General features: G+C 42.8%; 1 protein-coding gene across 5 annotated transcripts in view; it reads left to right on the plus strand.

Annotated features, from left to right (window-relative positions):
- The window catches only part of LOC125686714 (PH and SEC7 domain-containing protein 3-like), a 116966-nt gene that overhangs the window by 74923 nt on the left and 25239 nt on the right, over positions 1-16804 (plus strand). For all 5 annotated transcript variants that reach the window (XM_048931049.1, XM_048931048.1, XM_048931047.1 and 2 more), the window contains 2 exons: positions 7945-8138; positions 11858-11928. In XM_048931049.1, the coding sequence (XP_048787006.1) occupies positions 7945-8138; positions 11858-11928 (265 nt within the window). The remainder of the gene's footprint in view (positions 1-7944; positions 8139-11857; positions 11929-16804) is intronic.

Below are 16804 nucleotides of genomic sequence, written 5' to 3' on the forward strand. Positions count from 1 at the left end.
CTACAGTTTTACAGCCCAGGTTTTGCAGATGTTTCTCTTCCTTTGGCTTTTGCACCAGTTATTGCCAACTGGAAGGTGGATAAGCAAAAGGAGTTTGATTTCAAAGAAGCCAGAGCTGAATGTTTGATTTATGTGATGTCTGCATGGAAATGCAGCAGTGAACTTTGTTGTTCTCCTTTATTTGTAATATTATGTCTGCTTCCTGTTGCAGACAATAGGAGTAATAAAATAACCATCTTAAAATAGACAGAGTAGTGATCTAGAATTAATACATGAAATCCCAAGTTGCTCCTTACAAAATCTCAGTAACCAAATGCTGCATTTGAGCTAGTCATAACGTGATAGCTTCCTCCAAGCAGGACAGTACAGCTTTCAAGTTTCCCATGGTCTATGAGCAATTGATGACACAGTTTTCTTTCCACAGAAGTTCAGACATGAAAACACTAATCAACTGCACTGAAAAATAAACTCCTTTGAGCTAGACAGAAATAGTTTTTTTGGTATTACTTTGAGACAGTAATACTGGAGAAGAACAAGGCTATGGAAAAAGGTTTCTGCCGAATTACTTCTGAGTTTCCTGTTACAAACTGGAATGCTGAGATGGGCTGATTGTAATGACATCTGTGTTGAAACTCAACTTTTTCTAGGTGAAATCCAGAAATCTCTCCCCATTATGAATGCCTTTTTTTTTTTTTTTTTTTCCCCCCCCCCTCAATGTCTAGGATGTTTTCTGTTTGCAAACTAATTGATTTTATAGACAAGTCAAGTGGTGGCTGCTTGGCTCTTGTACAATTAGGCTCCACCCCTTCTGGCAGCACAGGTGAATTGCCTTCACCTGTGCTCCTGTGGCTGACTCATTGCTCGCCTCGGGTGATCAATCAGAGGTTCAGGCCGTGATTCAGCAGTTCCCATACAGCTCTCTTTTCTTCTGTCCTCTATTTGGGAAATATGCCATTGGAAACTTCTTTCCACTGGTTTCCTAAGTCAAGCTCCTGATTGTAAAGTTATCCATCCAACAGTTTTGTATAATTATATGCTACAAATATGAATATTCTTTTAAATTTGATGTAATTCTTTTAAATTAATGTGGTCAGTCTTTTGCCTAGCCATGTCATGTAAGTTTTCTACTTGAACAAATGAGAAGAAAAATGGAAGGTTTGACCATATCTTTCCTGTTGAAAGTATTTTCTAAGGCAGATCCTCAAATCAGGCTACAGAGCAGTTCAGAAGTGTTTTTGTTACTGATAAAAGTGAATGTTGTTTTCCTCCAAGACCCCAAAAACACGTTGTATGGCAGCATCTTTATTTCTGGATATGTTTCAAAACTGTTTTTAAGAGGCAGGCATTTTCTATGGTTGTTCTAAGATCAAGCATGTGGGAAAGAAAACTACTCTTTCAATTCAGCATCTTCAAATGGGAGAACAAGCAGATTGTTGCTTTGGTTGTGCTCGTTCTCAAGAGAAACCAGCGGTATGATTTATTGTTCTGTCTGCAGATCCTTTTCCAAGGAGATAATATAAAGGAAGATGAAGCTTAAGCTCTTCCTTTTGCAGATGTCAGTTACCATAGGGAGAGTCTTGGAGAAGCACTATTAGAAGCCTTTTCTTGTCACCAGTATTCTGCCAAGCTGAGATTATAGTAGTCGCTTACCATCCTTAGCCTCCACAAGAGGATTTACAACCATTAGCCTCTTTCAGTCCTCAGAGAAGTTCACCAGAGGTATCAGTTCCTGGCCCAGAGCCTGGAGTGATATCCCTCTGCTGGGAGGGACAGAAAGGACTTAAAACCTCTTCACGTTCTTGCAGACTTCATGATAATATCTTGCTAATGAAATCTGTGTTAGAACCAGCATTTTCACCCAAAGGCACAAAGATTATTCCGTATCTTGTATTAAGGCATTGAGCTTGGCTTTGACAGGGATGTCATCACTGCCTGTGTGATAATAGATCCATTACTTGGAGTACACTTGCATAGAGACACTAGATGTTGACTGTTATCTGCATCACAAAAGACCTTCAAGCTAGGGACATTACATGACTTGAATAATCTCTGAGAGCCTTCTGAGGTTAAGGAAGTAGTTTTACCCTTCACAATCTAGAATTTCAAGGAAAGATCAGTTTTCAGGTGTATGTATCCACAGGCCAGCTGAATTTTCTGCACCTATTCCTTCTTACAACCATACCCTAAAGCTGGTGCAGAGTAAACTCGGTTTAACGTATCTTCATTACAGCCTATCCATTTTTGGACTGTTCTTCAAAGGAAATATGTTTTGTACAGCCCTACAAGAACATGTCAGCCTTACATGAGTATGAGAAATGAGCCAGGCCAAAAAAACAGTGACCGATGTTCCTTAGCTGCTTCCCATAACATAAGCCAGAAGGCCAACCACCTCAAGGGTGTGTTATCGGGGATCCTCTTGAATCTCTCTAGAGAAATATGTGCCCTCTGCTCCCTTTTTGTTTCTGAAGAGCTTTATATACCAGTGAATGCAGCATGGGTAATAAACAGGTATACTTAGAATGTGTTTGCCACTGCAGTCATGGAGACCTAGAGGAACTTGCGTGATTGGAATGCTGTCAGGGGTGACTACATACTTTTTAGGGGAAAAAAATGTCCAGCAAGGTGAGATGGGGGAGTCACTATATGAGACAGCATCTAGAACATATCCAGCTCTGCCTAGGGATGAATGACAAACACGTGGAGAGCTTGTGGGTCAGAATTATGGGGCAGGCTCATATGGGTGATGCTGTTGTAGGTGTTTATTACAGGCCACCTGATCAGAAGGAAGAAGTTGATGAGGTGAGTTGATGAGCTGCTTTCTTCAAGCAGCTGAAAGTAGCCTCACAATTGCGTGCTCTGGTTCTCATGGGAAACTTCAGTCACCCTGATACCTGCTGGAAAAGCAACATTGCCAGGGATGCATAGTACAGGAGGTTCCAGTAGTATGTGGAAAATAGCTTCATAATACAAGTAGTGGAAGAGCCAGCGAGGAGAGGTGTGCTACTGGAACTTGTTCTTACAAACAAGGAAAGATTTGTTGGGAACATGAAGGCTGTGGGCAACCTCGCATTTAGCGACCATGAGATAGTTGAGTTCAGGATCTTAAGTGGAAGAAAGAAGGCAGTTAAGTGGGATTGCAGCCCTGGACGTCAGGAGTGCCATCTCTGACCACTTCAGTGGCCTACTTGGAGGTATCCCATGGGCTAGAGCACTGGAAGGTAAGGGGACCTAGGAGAATTGGTTGACATTCAAGCAGCACTTCTTCCACCCTCAAGATCGGCGCATCCCTAAAAGTAAGAAATCCTACAAAAGTTGCGGGAGAGCTATGTGGATGAGCAATGAACTCATGGAAAAACTCAAATGGAAGAAGAAAGTCTATGGAATGAAGAAAAGGGGTCTGGCCACTTGGAATGTAGGAATATTGCCAGGGCTTGCAGGGATGCCACAAGGAGGGCTATGGCCCACTTGGAATTATATCTAATGAGCAAAACCAAGGACAAGAGAGCCTTTTTTATGTCAGTAGCAAAAAGAAGACTAGGAAAAATGTGGGCCCACTGCTTATTGAGGTGGGTGCACTGAGAATGGAGAAGGCAGAGCTACTCAATGCTTTCTTTGCTTTACTGCTAAGACTGCTTCTTGAGAATTCCAGACCCTTGTCACCATAAAAGAGTCTGGAGAAAGGAAGTCTTTACCTTGGTTAAGGAGTATCTGATCAGAGATGATCTAGGCAAACTTGAAACACAGTTCAGTCGACCCTAATGGGATGTAGTCATTAGTGCTGAGTGTGCTGAGCCATTACACATAATCTGTGAAAAGTCATAAAGAATGGGAGAGGTGCCTCAGAAGTGGAGGACAGCTAGTGTCACTCCAGTTTTCCAAAAGGACGAGAAAGAGAACCTGGGAAACTACAGGCTGATCAGCCTGATTTCTTCACAGCTTATTGGTAATGATACAGCTTATTCTGGATGTCATCTCCAAGCAAGTGGAAGAAGAGATGATGATCAGGAGTAGTTAACATTCACCAAGCAGAAATCGTGCTTGACCAACCTGATAACTTTCTACAACGTCATCACCAGATCACCAGGTTAGGTGAGGGTAGAGCAGTGGATGTTGTGTACCTCAATTTCAGCAAGATTTTTGGCGCTGTCTCTCACAACATCCTTGTAGATAAGTTTAGGAAGTGTGGTATAGATGAGTAGGCAGTGAGGTGGATTGAGAACTATCTGCCTGGCAGAGCTCAAAGGGTTGTGATCAGTGGTATAGGGTCTAGTTGGAAGCCTGTAGCTAGCATGTTCCTCACAGAATCACAGAATCACAGAATTGTAGGGGTTGGAAGGGACCTCCAGAGATCATCGAGTCCAACCCCAATCCTCAGGGATTGGTACTGAATCTGTTCTTGTTCAACATTTTCATTAGTGGCTGGGGCAAAGAGATAGAGTCTGCTCTCAGTAACTTTGTTGATGATACAAATCAGGGATCTGTCAGGAAGCTGACAGATCAGAAGGCTGTGCTACCATCCTGCAAGACTGAGCAGACTAGTGAGTTGAGTGGGGAGGAGCCTGATGAGGTTCAACAAGAGCAAGTGTAGAGTTTTGCACCTGTGGAGGAATAACTGCACCAGTACAGGCTAGGGACTGACCTGCTGGAATAAAGCAGAGAAGGACTTGAGTGTCCTGGTGAACAACAGTTTGGCCATGAGCCAGCAGTATGCCCTTGTGGCCAAGAAAGACTATGGTATTATTAAAAAGCATGTGGTTGTCAGGTTGAGAAAGGTGACACTCCACATCTGCTTTGCCCTGGGGAGGCCACATGTGGAGCACTGTATCCATATCTGGGCACTCCCCAGAACAAGAAAGAAGGGGAGCTACTGGAGAGAGTTCAGCAGAGGGTTACAAAGATGATTAAGGGCCTGGAGCATCCCCTGTATGAGAAAAGGCTGAGAAATCTGGGACTCTTTAGTCTGGAGAAGGCTGAGAAAGGGATCTTATCAGCACTTAAAATATCTGAAGGGCAGGAGTCAGAATATGGGGACTATCTCTCTTCAGTGATGCCCAGCAGTAGGACAAGGTACAACAGGCACAGACTAGAATACAAGAAGTTCCATATGAATATGAAAAGACTTATTTACTGTGGGGATGACAGAACATGTAACAGACTGTCCATAGAGGTTGTGGAGTCTCTGTCTCGGTGGAGGTATTCAAAACTTACATGGATGATTTCCTGAGTAACCTACTTTGGAGAACCTGCTTGCGGGGTCTGTGATCTTCAGAGGTCCTTTCCAACCCCTACCAGTCTGTGATTTTTACAGCTATTTATCACCTTTTTTGCTGACTAGTTTATGTAGGGGTACATGCTTGTATCAGTGCCCAGTTGACTCCATTCCTGGCCAGTCCTATTCTAATTTTTGAGGGTGTGTGACCGAATACATTACCTGAACAGTTCTACTGCTTTGAAACTGCTCCCAGTCCTGCTTTCTTCTTATGCTTAACCACTGAAGTAACATGAAACATTTGAAGAAATGAGTCCCAGAGCCCACAGAGAGGCTAATCAGCTGTTCTTCCATTCTTTCATGTCCTCTGTAATGAGTCCCTCTACCTCTGTTGTTCCCTTCGCTGCACCTGATGGACTTGCTTATATGTCTTGACCTCCAAACAATCAGAACATTTAGCTCTCGGGTGTGTGATAGGCTTCTGAGTCTCAAAGATGTCCCATTTTTAGTGACAGCTTGAAGGACCATTTTAAGGCCTGTTCCCTGTCCAGTAGGCAGGACAGCAGATAGTATTTTATCCTTGTCTGTTCCATCTTCAGTTGTCTTATAAGGAATTCCTGCTTATTAGCTGCCCTAGAGGTGCTGACTTTGAGAGCGCTCCCAGCAATAGCGCTGGCTAGGATCCCTACTGGTCACAACTCCTGTAGTTGCTTGCATAAGGGTGCAAGTACATTCCCACAGGACAGGATCTGTGTAGGACAGTGTGCTCCCATGGACCGAAAGAAGATAGTGCATTCCAAAAAACTGTAAGCTGACAAGGAGAAATCCACTTTATCCTTGTCTGAGATCCCAGAATTCACAAGCCTGAGTGCTAGTGCCCTACAGAAGATTTTAGTCTAGATTAGGCACTGTGAAGTACACAGAGACTTGTGTTGAATGTACTCCTGAAATGGCCAGATATAAGAAGTATTTGTCACAGTGGTCTGGCCTTGCCACCAGCTAGTCAAAACAGGAGAGGAAAGGTGGGGACAGTCAAAATTATCAGGAATTCCTATATTTTTTTAACTTGGGACAGGGCTTCAGCAGAACTCTGCACAAAGAAGTTCTATTGCTTTGACCAACAGGTTTATTGCATCTCTCTTTGTTCTGGAGTAGGAACACATGTATTGATAGGCTAGAAGATGGAAGAACTGGTGTTCTCTTTCAGGAATCTGGTTTTCCAATAGAAGTTTTATTCCCCTTACTAATCAGAAGATTTTGCCAGCCAACATCATGATTACATATAGTGCACCACTACCTACATCTCTACAACTGAATCAAATACTTAGGATCTTTCTGTTGCTCTCTGGCTGAATGTGTAGCACTCATATCCATACTGCTGATAGATTTCACCTGTGCCTCTGGATTTGTTTTCCTTGTTATTATAACAGTCCATTGCCTAGGTATTGCTTCAGACTAAATTCCGTAGGAAACCATTTCAGCAAGGGTTGGGATGTCACAGATGATCGCTGTACCTGCAGTGTCTTGGAGGATGTTTCTTTGGATGGCATTCATTTGCAGACCATGATTGCAGCATGTCCCAGAAGGAGACTGATACATGCCTTGCTACTCTTTGTCTGATGCACGACTGTGTACATATGCACGTTTGGAAGTTCTGCTTTGGGTTACATAGTTTGCCATCTGTGCAGATCATTTGGGTCCAGTGAAATGCTGCAAATTTTCACTTTCCCTCTCAAGTAGCTATCATTGCACTCAAGCGTTAGTGACCTTTTTTTGTCAGATGCTGGATTTAGGAGAAACATTGCTACCATATCCTTCAGTTACCAACTTTTCAGCCTACTTGGTGCACCTTTGTCAGTCAACTGGAAAGAAACGTGCAGGGACTTCAAAAGAGACTGGGCTGTACTGTAATCTGACACTAGCCATGATTCCTCCAGATGCACTATCCACCTAGATCCAGTGACCGATTGTTCTCTGAAAACAACATGGACATCCTTTGTTTTTTATGTTAACTTATCCTTTTTGCTCTTGGCTGACAAGCAAGAAGGCGTTCATTATCTGGGCAGTGCTTGTGACTTGCTGAAATAGATCGCCTTGTTATTCCCAAGGGCTGTGTTGAGTACACTGTACTAATAAGTAACGTTTTGAGCAGCATTCTGTTTCTAAGATACAGATAAGACAATTCACCTGCTGTAGTTTTTATTTTTAATTTAATGCTTTTATGCTAGTCTATGGAGGAAATTGAAGAAAAGAGAGTAGAGCCTGTGTATCATGTGTGAAGTTAAGGAATAAGTCCTGGTGATCTCTAGTAATCTAATGTTTCTCATCTACATGTGAATACTTGAAGAAATCAAAGGTTTTTCAGGAGAACGTTGCAGGCAACTGTTTTCTATTATAGCACTCAGATAAGTGGAAATAAAAATAAGTGAAGCTGTAGGACATAGAGCACTTTAGAAAGCCTGTCTTTTAGAAATATAAAAGGCAATCTTGGCCATTCTTTAAAATTCAGCTCCTACAGCTGTAGGCTGTTCTGGTGAAGTCGATTAACTTTGCTTACAATGATGTTGATGCTTTGCTTACAGTTTGTCTATGTTATAGTGTACATCTGGGTTTCTCTTACATAAGGTTCCCTACGAAGAGAGGGGTAAGTTTTGACAAGGAGCATGCAAGATTTACTAAAATGAAACCTTGCTGGTCAGTTGCTCATTCATTCTCGTATTTCATTACTCATTAAGGGATGAAGAAGAGAAAAAAAAACCTCATTCAGATGGTACAGATGAAAAAGATAATGGGAACCAGACGAAGGCTGTAAGTCGGATTGGAAACTCTAATAACCCATTCCTGGACATCCCTCATGACCCCAATGCTGCTGTGTATAAAACTGGATTTCTGGCTCGGAAAATCCATGCAGATATGGATGGAAAGAAAAGTAAGTATCCTTCACATGTAACATCATAACTCTCTTCCCTGTATAACATCGTATCTCTCTTCCTTGTAATCTCTCCACTGTATCACTTAGGATGAGACTTTTTGCTTTTCAGGGTGAATAGTGCTGCTTCATTAAGGAAAATTGCAGCAATAACAAACAACCCAGCAATTGGATTATCACACTCTCACTATCAGGCCAGGATTTACAATGTTCAGTTCCATTTGCATCAGCTCTAATGCATGTGCCTATTGAGTAATGTGGTACAGCAAAGCAGCATGAATCTTTTGTGCTCAACAAAAATGGATCTCGTGGTTTAAGAAGAGAAAATAATTTCAAGTGAATTACAGCTATTCAGTAGTGTTTTGATAATTCTCCTTTTCCTCGTGTGGTACCAGGTTGTTTCAAATCTCCCCTCTCCTCTACTTCTGTCTTTAAAAAAATGTTGTTCATCTCTGCTTGGAAGATCCTCTAAGTGTTCCCTCCTTTCCTGCTCTTGGGTCACAATTCTGTCAAGTCTAGCAGTGTTTGGTAACATCAAGAATTATGCCATGCAGTTTCATAAATAGTCTTTGTAAATATTCTTTGTAATAAGCCTGCTGTGTTTCTTATTTACTTTTAATTAACCTTTTTCTTTCTTGTCCTACTTCCATTCTCGGAGCACTAATTATCATAGGTGTTTGATTTGCCTGCATGCATTTTGTTGTTTGGTTATCTTCAGTTGCTTGTTTTCTAGTAAGAGTCTTAGAAACAGCAGAGGCTACTCAGGACACCTGTATTTTTCCCATTTATTGTTGAAGATCAGTACTAATGGTTCATACTTCTGGGGTGAATCCTGAAGAGAAAAGAGAATCCTGACTTTGTGATTAGTTTTCAGTAACTGCAACTCTATCTAGTTAAGCTAAACGGTTTTGCACTTGCATGTTGTGCTAGTGTATTTTAGAAGGTACGTTTGAAGGACTGTGTTTTCAATGTGGAGGCTAGTACAGCTAGTAAGCTGAATTCAAGTGGTGGTGATGTGATCAAACTGACCTCATTGTTTGTGATGAGTGGATGTTGTGAGTAGGTTCTTCTTTATTAAATTTGTTTATTTAACCTTAATAAATAATTATGTATGGTTGCCGTGATTAATTTGTTTAATTACAAATATTCAGAATCACTCATTATTCAGCTCATTGAATGTTGGCGTTTTTGAGATAATCCTTTAATGAATAAAAGCCAGTTGTAGAGAGGAAGTCCTGGGAAATTACAGACCTGTAAGCCTTATCCTTGGGCCTGAGAAGATCACAGAACAGATCTAGAAGCTGTGTTAAAGCACATGCAAGATGAACAGGTGATCTTTGACAGCCAGCACAGCTTCACCATTAGCAGATTATATCTGACCAATCTCGTATCCTTCTGTGATAGAAAAATAGCATCAGTGAACTAAGAAAGGGCAATGGATATTATCTACCTGGACTTCTACAAAGCCTTTGACATGATCCCACATCACATCTTTATCTCTAAATTGGAGAGAGAAGGATTTGAAGAGTGGGTAGAGAATTAGTTGGATGTTTGCAGCCAGAGGGTTGTGGTTAACAGATTTCCATGTGTAGGCCAGTCATGAGTGATGTCCCTCAAGGGTCAGTCTTGGAACTGGTGCTCTTCGACATCTTTATCAATGATGCGGCCAATGGGATCAAGTGCACCCTCAGCATATTTGCAGACAATGCTAATCTGAGTGGTGCTGTTGGTAATACACTGGGAAGGAGTGCCATCCACAGAGACCTCTGCAGGCTTGAAAGGTAGGCCCATGTGAAACAAATGATGTTCAACAAGGCCAGGTGCAAGGTGCTGCCCTTGGGTTGGGGCAGTCCCAGATCTGTGTACAGACTGGAAGAAGAATTCGCAATGAAGAGCCCTGCGGAGAAAGACTTGAGAGTTTTGGTAAATGGAGAAACTGTACATGAGTCGGCAGTGTGCACTACTTGCAGCCTGGAAGGCTGAAAGTTTCCTGGGCTGCATCAGCAGAGGGTAGCAGCAGAGAGGGGGAGGGAGTTGTCCCTCTCTCTTCTGCCCTCGTGAGGCCCTGTCTGCAGTACAGTACAGGCCTGGGGTTCCCAGCACAAGAAGAGTGGGGATCTGTTGGAGCAGGTCCAGAAGAGGGCTGCAAAGATGATCAGAGGGCTGGAGCACCTCTCCTGTGAAGAAAGGTGGAGGGAACTGGGCTTTTTCAGACTGCAGAAGGGAAGGTTCCACAGTGCTCTTCCACAATGCTCTTACTCATCCACAATGCTCTTGTGGCATTCAAGTACCTAAAGGGAGCTTATAAGCAGGAGTGGGAGTGACTTTTTACATGGCCTAATAGTGATAGGATGAGAATGGCTTTAAATTAAAAGGGGAGATTTAGGTTGGATGTTAGGAAAAAACTCATTACTCAGGAGGTGGTGAGGCCCTGGCACAGCTGCCCAGAGAAGCTGTGGTGCCCCATCCCTGGAGGTGTTCAAGGCCAGGTTGGATGGGGCCCTGGGCAGCTGAGCTGGTGCGGGCAGCCCTGCCCACAGCATGGGGCTGGGGCTTGGTGGGCTTTAAGGTCCCTTCCAAACCAACCTATTCTGTGATATAGTTTTATGAAAACGTGAGGAATCTGCCCAACCAGGGTGCCTGCAACAGCAGCTTCTGTCTTTATAAGTATCCTAACACACTGTTGTAATTCAGGAGAGCTTAATTTATGTAAAGATTTCTAAAGTGAAATAATATTTGTTGCATAATACAAGTAGGAATAATGTCCACTGTGTGAGATGCGAGTGATTAACTTCTGGAGCAAATGAGTAACAACTTTTTCACTGCCACTTGGTCAGATCAGAATGGGATTCCTTTTTCAGGGTGATGCTTTAGTCATGTACAAGCTATTAGTTGCAGTATTTAATATATATACAAATGGATGTTGGTCACTGGTGTGTACTTGGTGGAGAGTGAACTTCAATGCATGCTTCTGGTCTCTGTCTCTGTGACTGTACAGCATATGCCTTCTTTCCCTGTACCACAGCTGAATTTCAGACTGGAGCTTTCATACTTTTTCTCCCTACAACTCTCTTTTTTTTTTTTTTTCCTCTTTTTCTTGTCCCTATGAATTTATAGGTTGGATGCGTTGCTTTTGTGATGCTCTTCAGTGTTACTTCAGGTTTCTTGAGAGGTGATTTTTGATTTGGCTCCTTTCTGCTTCCCCTTTGGCTTTCCCAACAACTGTGGAAAGAAGGGATAGAATGAAGCAGGCATCTGACCACTCAGTGCCCATTTGGGTGAACAGCAGTTGCAAGAAGGAAGGATGCACTTGGGAGGCATTGCTTTTTGGGCAATGTTGCACTGATTCTGAGCAGTGGCTGCGACCTGCTTGGACATGGAGAAAGGGTGTTTCCTACTGAAAACATCACCACTGTACAAACCTCAGACCTAACAGTATAGGAGCAGTGTCAGTGCCAGAGCAGAAAGACCACATCTCTCAGGCCTGCTTTCTGCATTGCTCCTGTTCCCTTCTGATCCAGTCTAGTGCTGTCTTCAGGGTTGTTTTACTCTACCTTACAGCAGGTATTTTCAGGCACTGTGCAGGCTGAGTTGCATTGTCCTTTGAAAACGAGAGTACAAAGGAGGTTTTACACAGGACTAATGTAACTCTCCTGTTGCCTAGACAAAGTGTAAAAATGGATCTGAGTTAAATGGGTTTTCATTTGTTTTCTTTGCAGCTCCCTGGGGAAAGCGAGGCTGGAAAACCTTTTATGCTGTGCTGAAGGGAACAGTCTTGTACTTGCAAAAGGTAGGAGAAATCACTATCTTTTGGAAACTTATTGAAGGGGGATAAAGCAGCAGGCATCCTCTCCACTCTCACAGCCCATCTCCAGGTTCCTTTCCCTCTGACCAGCAGTGTATCTGCTCTCTTTGTGCCCCATCCTGTTTACACGCACACTGAGATGTGAATTCTTTTATTACCGTGCTCCTCCATTTTTCAGTTTCAAATTCAGTCTCATTGTCACTATCCAGATGTGCACCTTGTCAATTCCAGTTTATGCCATCACTGTCACTCATGACTGGCAAAATAGCTAGCTTCACAAGCTAAGACAGCATCATCTCTCTGTGTCTTGCACAGATTCCTCCGGGCTGCTTTTAACACTGCAGTTGATATGTATGACTTCACCTCCTATGAGGCTGTCCTCCTTTCCAGTCTTTTCACAGTACACTTTTCTGCAGTGACTGCAAGAGCAGCTGCAAAACAGTTTAACAGCAGCTTGATCTTGGTAGGAATCTGCAGCTTATGCTCCATAGCAGAATTGGAGGATACCATTTTTTTTCCAAAGCAGGATAAAACACTTATTTCTAAAAAAATTTTACTCTCTGCCAGCAAGAAGTCTAAAAAAAACGTCAGCTTCAAACCCTTCAAGTCTTTTGGCGCAAGCTTGATTGTAATGCAGCTTTAACTATAAGCTTTTTTAAACTGAAACTTCTCTTGGAAAGTGAGATGGAATATATGAGCAAGAACTGAGAGAATCAAATTTTGTCAGTTTGTAGATTTTGAAGCCTTTGTGTCTCCTGCCGTAAGTGTAATGTTCTTGATATAGGTGAGTTCTGTCCAGGTTGCTCTGCGTTGTAGAAATATGCTCTGCTGAAAGTGTTTCTGCATTTCCACTGTGTTTTGCAACTGTAAAGAGTGCAAGTGCATACTGTTATTTCCTCCTTCTTTGTTCTGGGCTTCTGATGTTATTGTTTTCTTCAGAAGCAGCATGGTGTATTGGATCTGTGATAAATTGGATCCATTTCTTACAGCACAGGGTTGATGAGGTGGCTGGTCTGTGCTCAATGCCTGTTTGACAGGGCTGAAGTGCCGAAGCAGACCGAAAATCTGGAGGCAGGAGGAAAGGTTTGGGCTGACAGTTGTGTGTTACATGCTCCAAAGCCAGTGTGAGAGACTAGAACCAAATGTCTTGAACTGCAGCTAAGCCTTCCCTCTGGTTCTTTTCCTGGCAGCAGCTTCAGATTTTATTAAAATGGTCTATATGGCAGGCTTGCATTTTCACTTTCTTGAGTGAATTGCAGTCAGCTGCTTTGATTTCTGAAATGAGTCATGTTTAGCATTTATCTGAAAAGACTGGATGGTTCCCTAAGAAGTAAGAAGGTTCCTGTCCATAGCATATGAATTAATTTTTTATTTGATCATTGATGGGGATTTAATAAGCTTTCAAGGGGAAGAAGTGGAGGTGCTGTCCATTTTAGAGTCTTAATTAAAAACTTCTGTAAGTGTCACTGTAATATTAGTTAAAAACACTTAGACAAAATTTACAGATGTTGATGTATCATGCAGATTTTCTGCAGAAGGTTGCTCTCCCCACTGTCACCTTCCATCTCTTGGTAAGCGTGAGAGTGATTTCACATCTGGCTACACTTTTGCAGAACAAATACATTGGTGGCGTTCTTGCTCTCATTTGTTTTTCAGTTGTGCATCCTGCATTTGTCATGGCACTTGAATTCAGTGATTACAAGATGGTTGCTCTGCAAAGTAGTGCTCTCCCACATAGCCCTGAATCCACTTTCACTGAAGCTGTAGCAAGGGACAAGCTAGACTTTTAATTCAGTGCTAGAAAGGTTGACAGAGAGGTCTGATGGGAAGTGACTCACTCCCTGAGTGATGGGGCAGCTGTGAGCCTCCCGAGGGTGCCTGTGACCCCCGCTCAGCAGCAGTGCCTCATGCAGCATCAGTGAAACATCCTCTGATTTCTCTTCAGCTCCAGAAGGTCCAGCAGGGCTTTGCTCCAGCCCTGAAATAAATCTTGCATTGTTGGGAATATGCTATTGTGGAAGTTGGCAATGGTAGGGTTTTAAAATATATGGCTAGACCAAGTTTAGAGATAGTAAGTGCTGATGAATTATTGTTTCCTTCTGCAATATACTGGGAGACAGAAATTATCCCAATTTCACGAAGTTGAGGAGGATTTTAGAGCAGCTTGATTTCTGTGTAGAAATGAAGAACTATGGTGGTAGTTACGAGCAAGGGATTTCCTTCTCTCTGTTTCCCTTCTCTCCTAATTATGCAGTGCTGCAGGGCAGGATGCATACCCGTATGCATTTACAAGATTTCCCTCTGTCTCTCATTATCTGTATATTTGTGGAGGAAAAAGCTGTGATGATAGTTTCATTGCACTGAGTACTATTCAAGCAGAGAGAGAAATCTCACTTGTGTATGCCCACAAATAAATGTATAGGCCTATGCACTGTTACTTTCTGTGCTCATCTGTAACTCAGCTGTTCCTTCAAGACATTACTCTAATATAAATATTAATAGTTTGTAACAGCTGTGATTCTCCCAGTGGGTAGCGTGATCCCAATTCTCTTCCCATTCTCTTTGCATAGCAGACTAATTCTTATTTTGCTGTAAAGTCTATAGATGAGAGTGGTTCCTAAACGGCGGTCATTTGAGATTTACAGGGAGGTTTATCTGGGCAGTCTTGTCTCTGTGCCCTTTTCTTTTTTTTTTTTGTTTCATTGGAACAGCTCCAGTGCTAATTACTGTGCTGCATATTGTTTTATTTTTAATGAGTAATTTGTGAGAGAGAGAGTTTCTGAATTAGCGAGCACAGAGGCCACTGGAGGGGCTCAGTGGAAGCATTCACAATTAGCCAACTAAACATGTCTGCACAATATTATGTAAAATTAGAGGTTTGACATGTTTGGGCTGTTGGCCCTGACTCTGGACATCCTCAGGCCAAGGCTAATTTCCTGCCTTCAGTTTATAGCAAGAGGAAATCGCAAAGTAGGAGCTTGACAGAATGTCTCTTCACTGGACTGACATGGGATGTGATGTGTGTATAGAAAAGGGGCTTATAAGGAGAGGACAGAAGGCTGCCCTCGCTTCCTTGCTAGAAATTGCATATGAGCAGCTGTGCAGGACGTGGGCCTTGTGTTTTGACTCTGCTCTGAGGTTTGCAAAATCTTCGCTCTTTGATGTGATACTTTATAATCTTGTGGGATTTCAGGTATTTTTATGTAGTTATTATCAAATATGTTTCCTTTGTCAAAACTTACAAAAAAAAAGGGAAAGGCTATAAAGGGTATAAAGTGATCAGACACAAAACTTTCTGAAAGGATTTTGCATCCATTATGTGAGTTGACCAGAGGTGTCCATTCACGAATACCTTGGCTGATAAAAAGCCGACTGCTGTAGTTGGGTGTGTCAGAAAAGGATGCAGGAATGTGTGTCCATCTAGAAACTGGGTCAGCAGAATGTAGAAAAGTCATTTGTTAGGAGTCTGAGAAAGATGAATTCAGCATGTAATTACATTGTGTGCAACATTCACAGCAGATTTCAGTTGATATTGAGGTCACATTTCCTTTCTGGTTCCTTATGTATTTCTTGCCACTGATTTGGTCTAACTTTAGTGAGCTGCTTTTCATTCCTGCTCCACCTCCACACTGATGCTCGCACATGTGCTGTCCTTGGTGGCATATGAAATATGGATGTTCCTTTGCCCCTAGCATTGCTTGCCAGTTAAGAAGAGTTGAAGGTCTTAAAGGAAGAATTCTGACAGCACATTCACGTCCCTTCAGTTTTCTCTTAGGCTGGCCAACTACTGGTAGACATTTGTGGTATGCTGATGACTGCTTTTAGAGAAGTTGGCAGGGACCCATCTGTCAAGGTAGAGTGCAACCATCTGATCCAGTGGGATTAGCAAGGATCATAATGAAATCTCTCTGTCAGTAAGGAGGGGCTCTGAGTCAGTGCCGCTTCTGGGACTGCCCAAATGTGGAGTTGTTCTGGAACAGATTTAGACACCAGTGAATTGTGGCCATCGGATTCATCTTACAGAAAGCTGAGAGGAACCAAACATGGTGGTAGCTGGCACTGTCTCAAAGCAGTAATTTGAGGAAAGCCAGAATATCATGCTCTGAGGTCTAAGTTCATTTCCTGGCCTTGATTTTTTTCTCATTCCCTGGATAGTGGAGCCAGTCATTTCCTCCAGAGCAACCACTAAAGAAATCAACTTTTCTGCTTTTGAAGGAGGAGGCTTGCTTCCTTCATCATCAAGATAGAGCTGGGCGAGATGTTGGCCAGCCTTCTCTAGTTCTTGCCCTTTAGCTAGACACCTTCACAAATTTGCCTTGAAGAAGGGGTAGAGAGTGTCCTCAATGGGAGTAGGTAGAGTGTCTCATGATAGGAAGGTCCATCCAGTACTTGCTGGGACTTGGCAGGACCTATAGCCAGGAGGGCAAAGGAGCATTTGCCTTAGCTCTGTCAGGCATTGAAAACTCCTTATGTCACAGGTGATTAGCTGAAGACTACCCTTTGGACATAAGCACAACAGTTCTCTGCCTTTCAGCTCTGTGCTCTTGCCTCGATACAGTTGGAGCTGTTGATTGTGATGGTATTGCTGGTTAGCTGCTGCTTCCCTGGCTTACTGCTGAAGTGTCTAACAGGCAGCAGGTTCTAGGCCTAAACTAGCTGGACTAGCCTGGAAACTGGCAGAGTAGTGGGATGTTTTGCCCTCCCTTCTGGGATATGGTGGTCACCACAGGTGGTGACTGTCTTTCCCTGAAACTCATCCTGGGGAGCCCCAGACAAACCCAGCCTCACTGATGAGAGCACAGATGACCTCAGCAGTTGAAGCTCCTGCCTGTATACCAGCAGATAAACCATGTAAATTAAT

The sequence above is a fragment of the Lagopus muta genome, chromosome Z (genome assembly GCF_023343835.1).
Source record: "Lagopus muta isolate bLagMut1 chromosome Z, bLagMut1 primary, whole genome shotgun sequence".
Taxonomy (NCBI): domain Eukaryota; kingdom Metazoa; phylum Chordata; class Aves; order Galliformes; family Phasianidae; genus Lagopus; species Lagopus muta.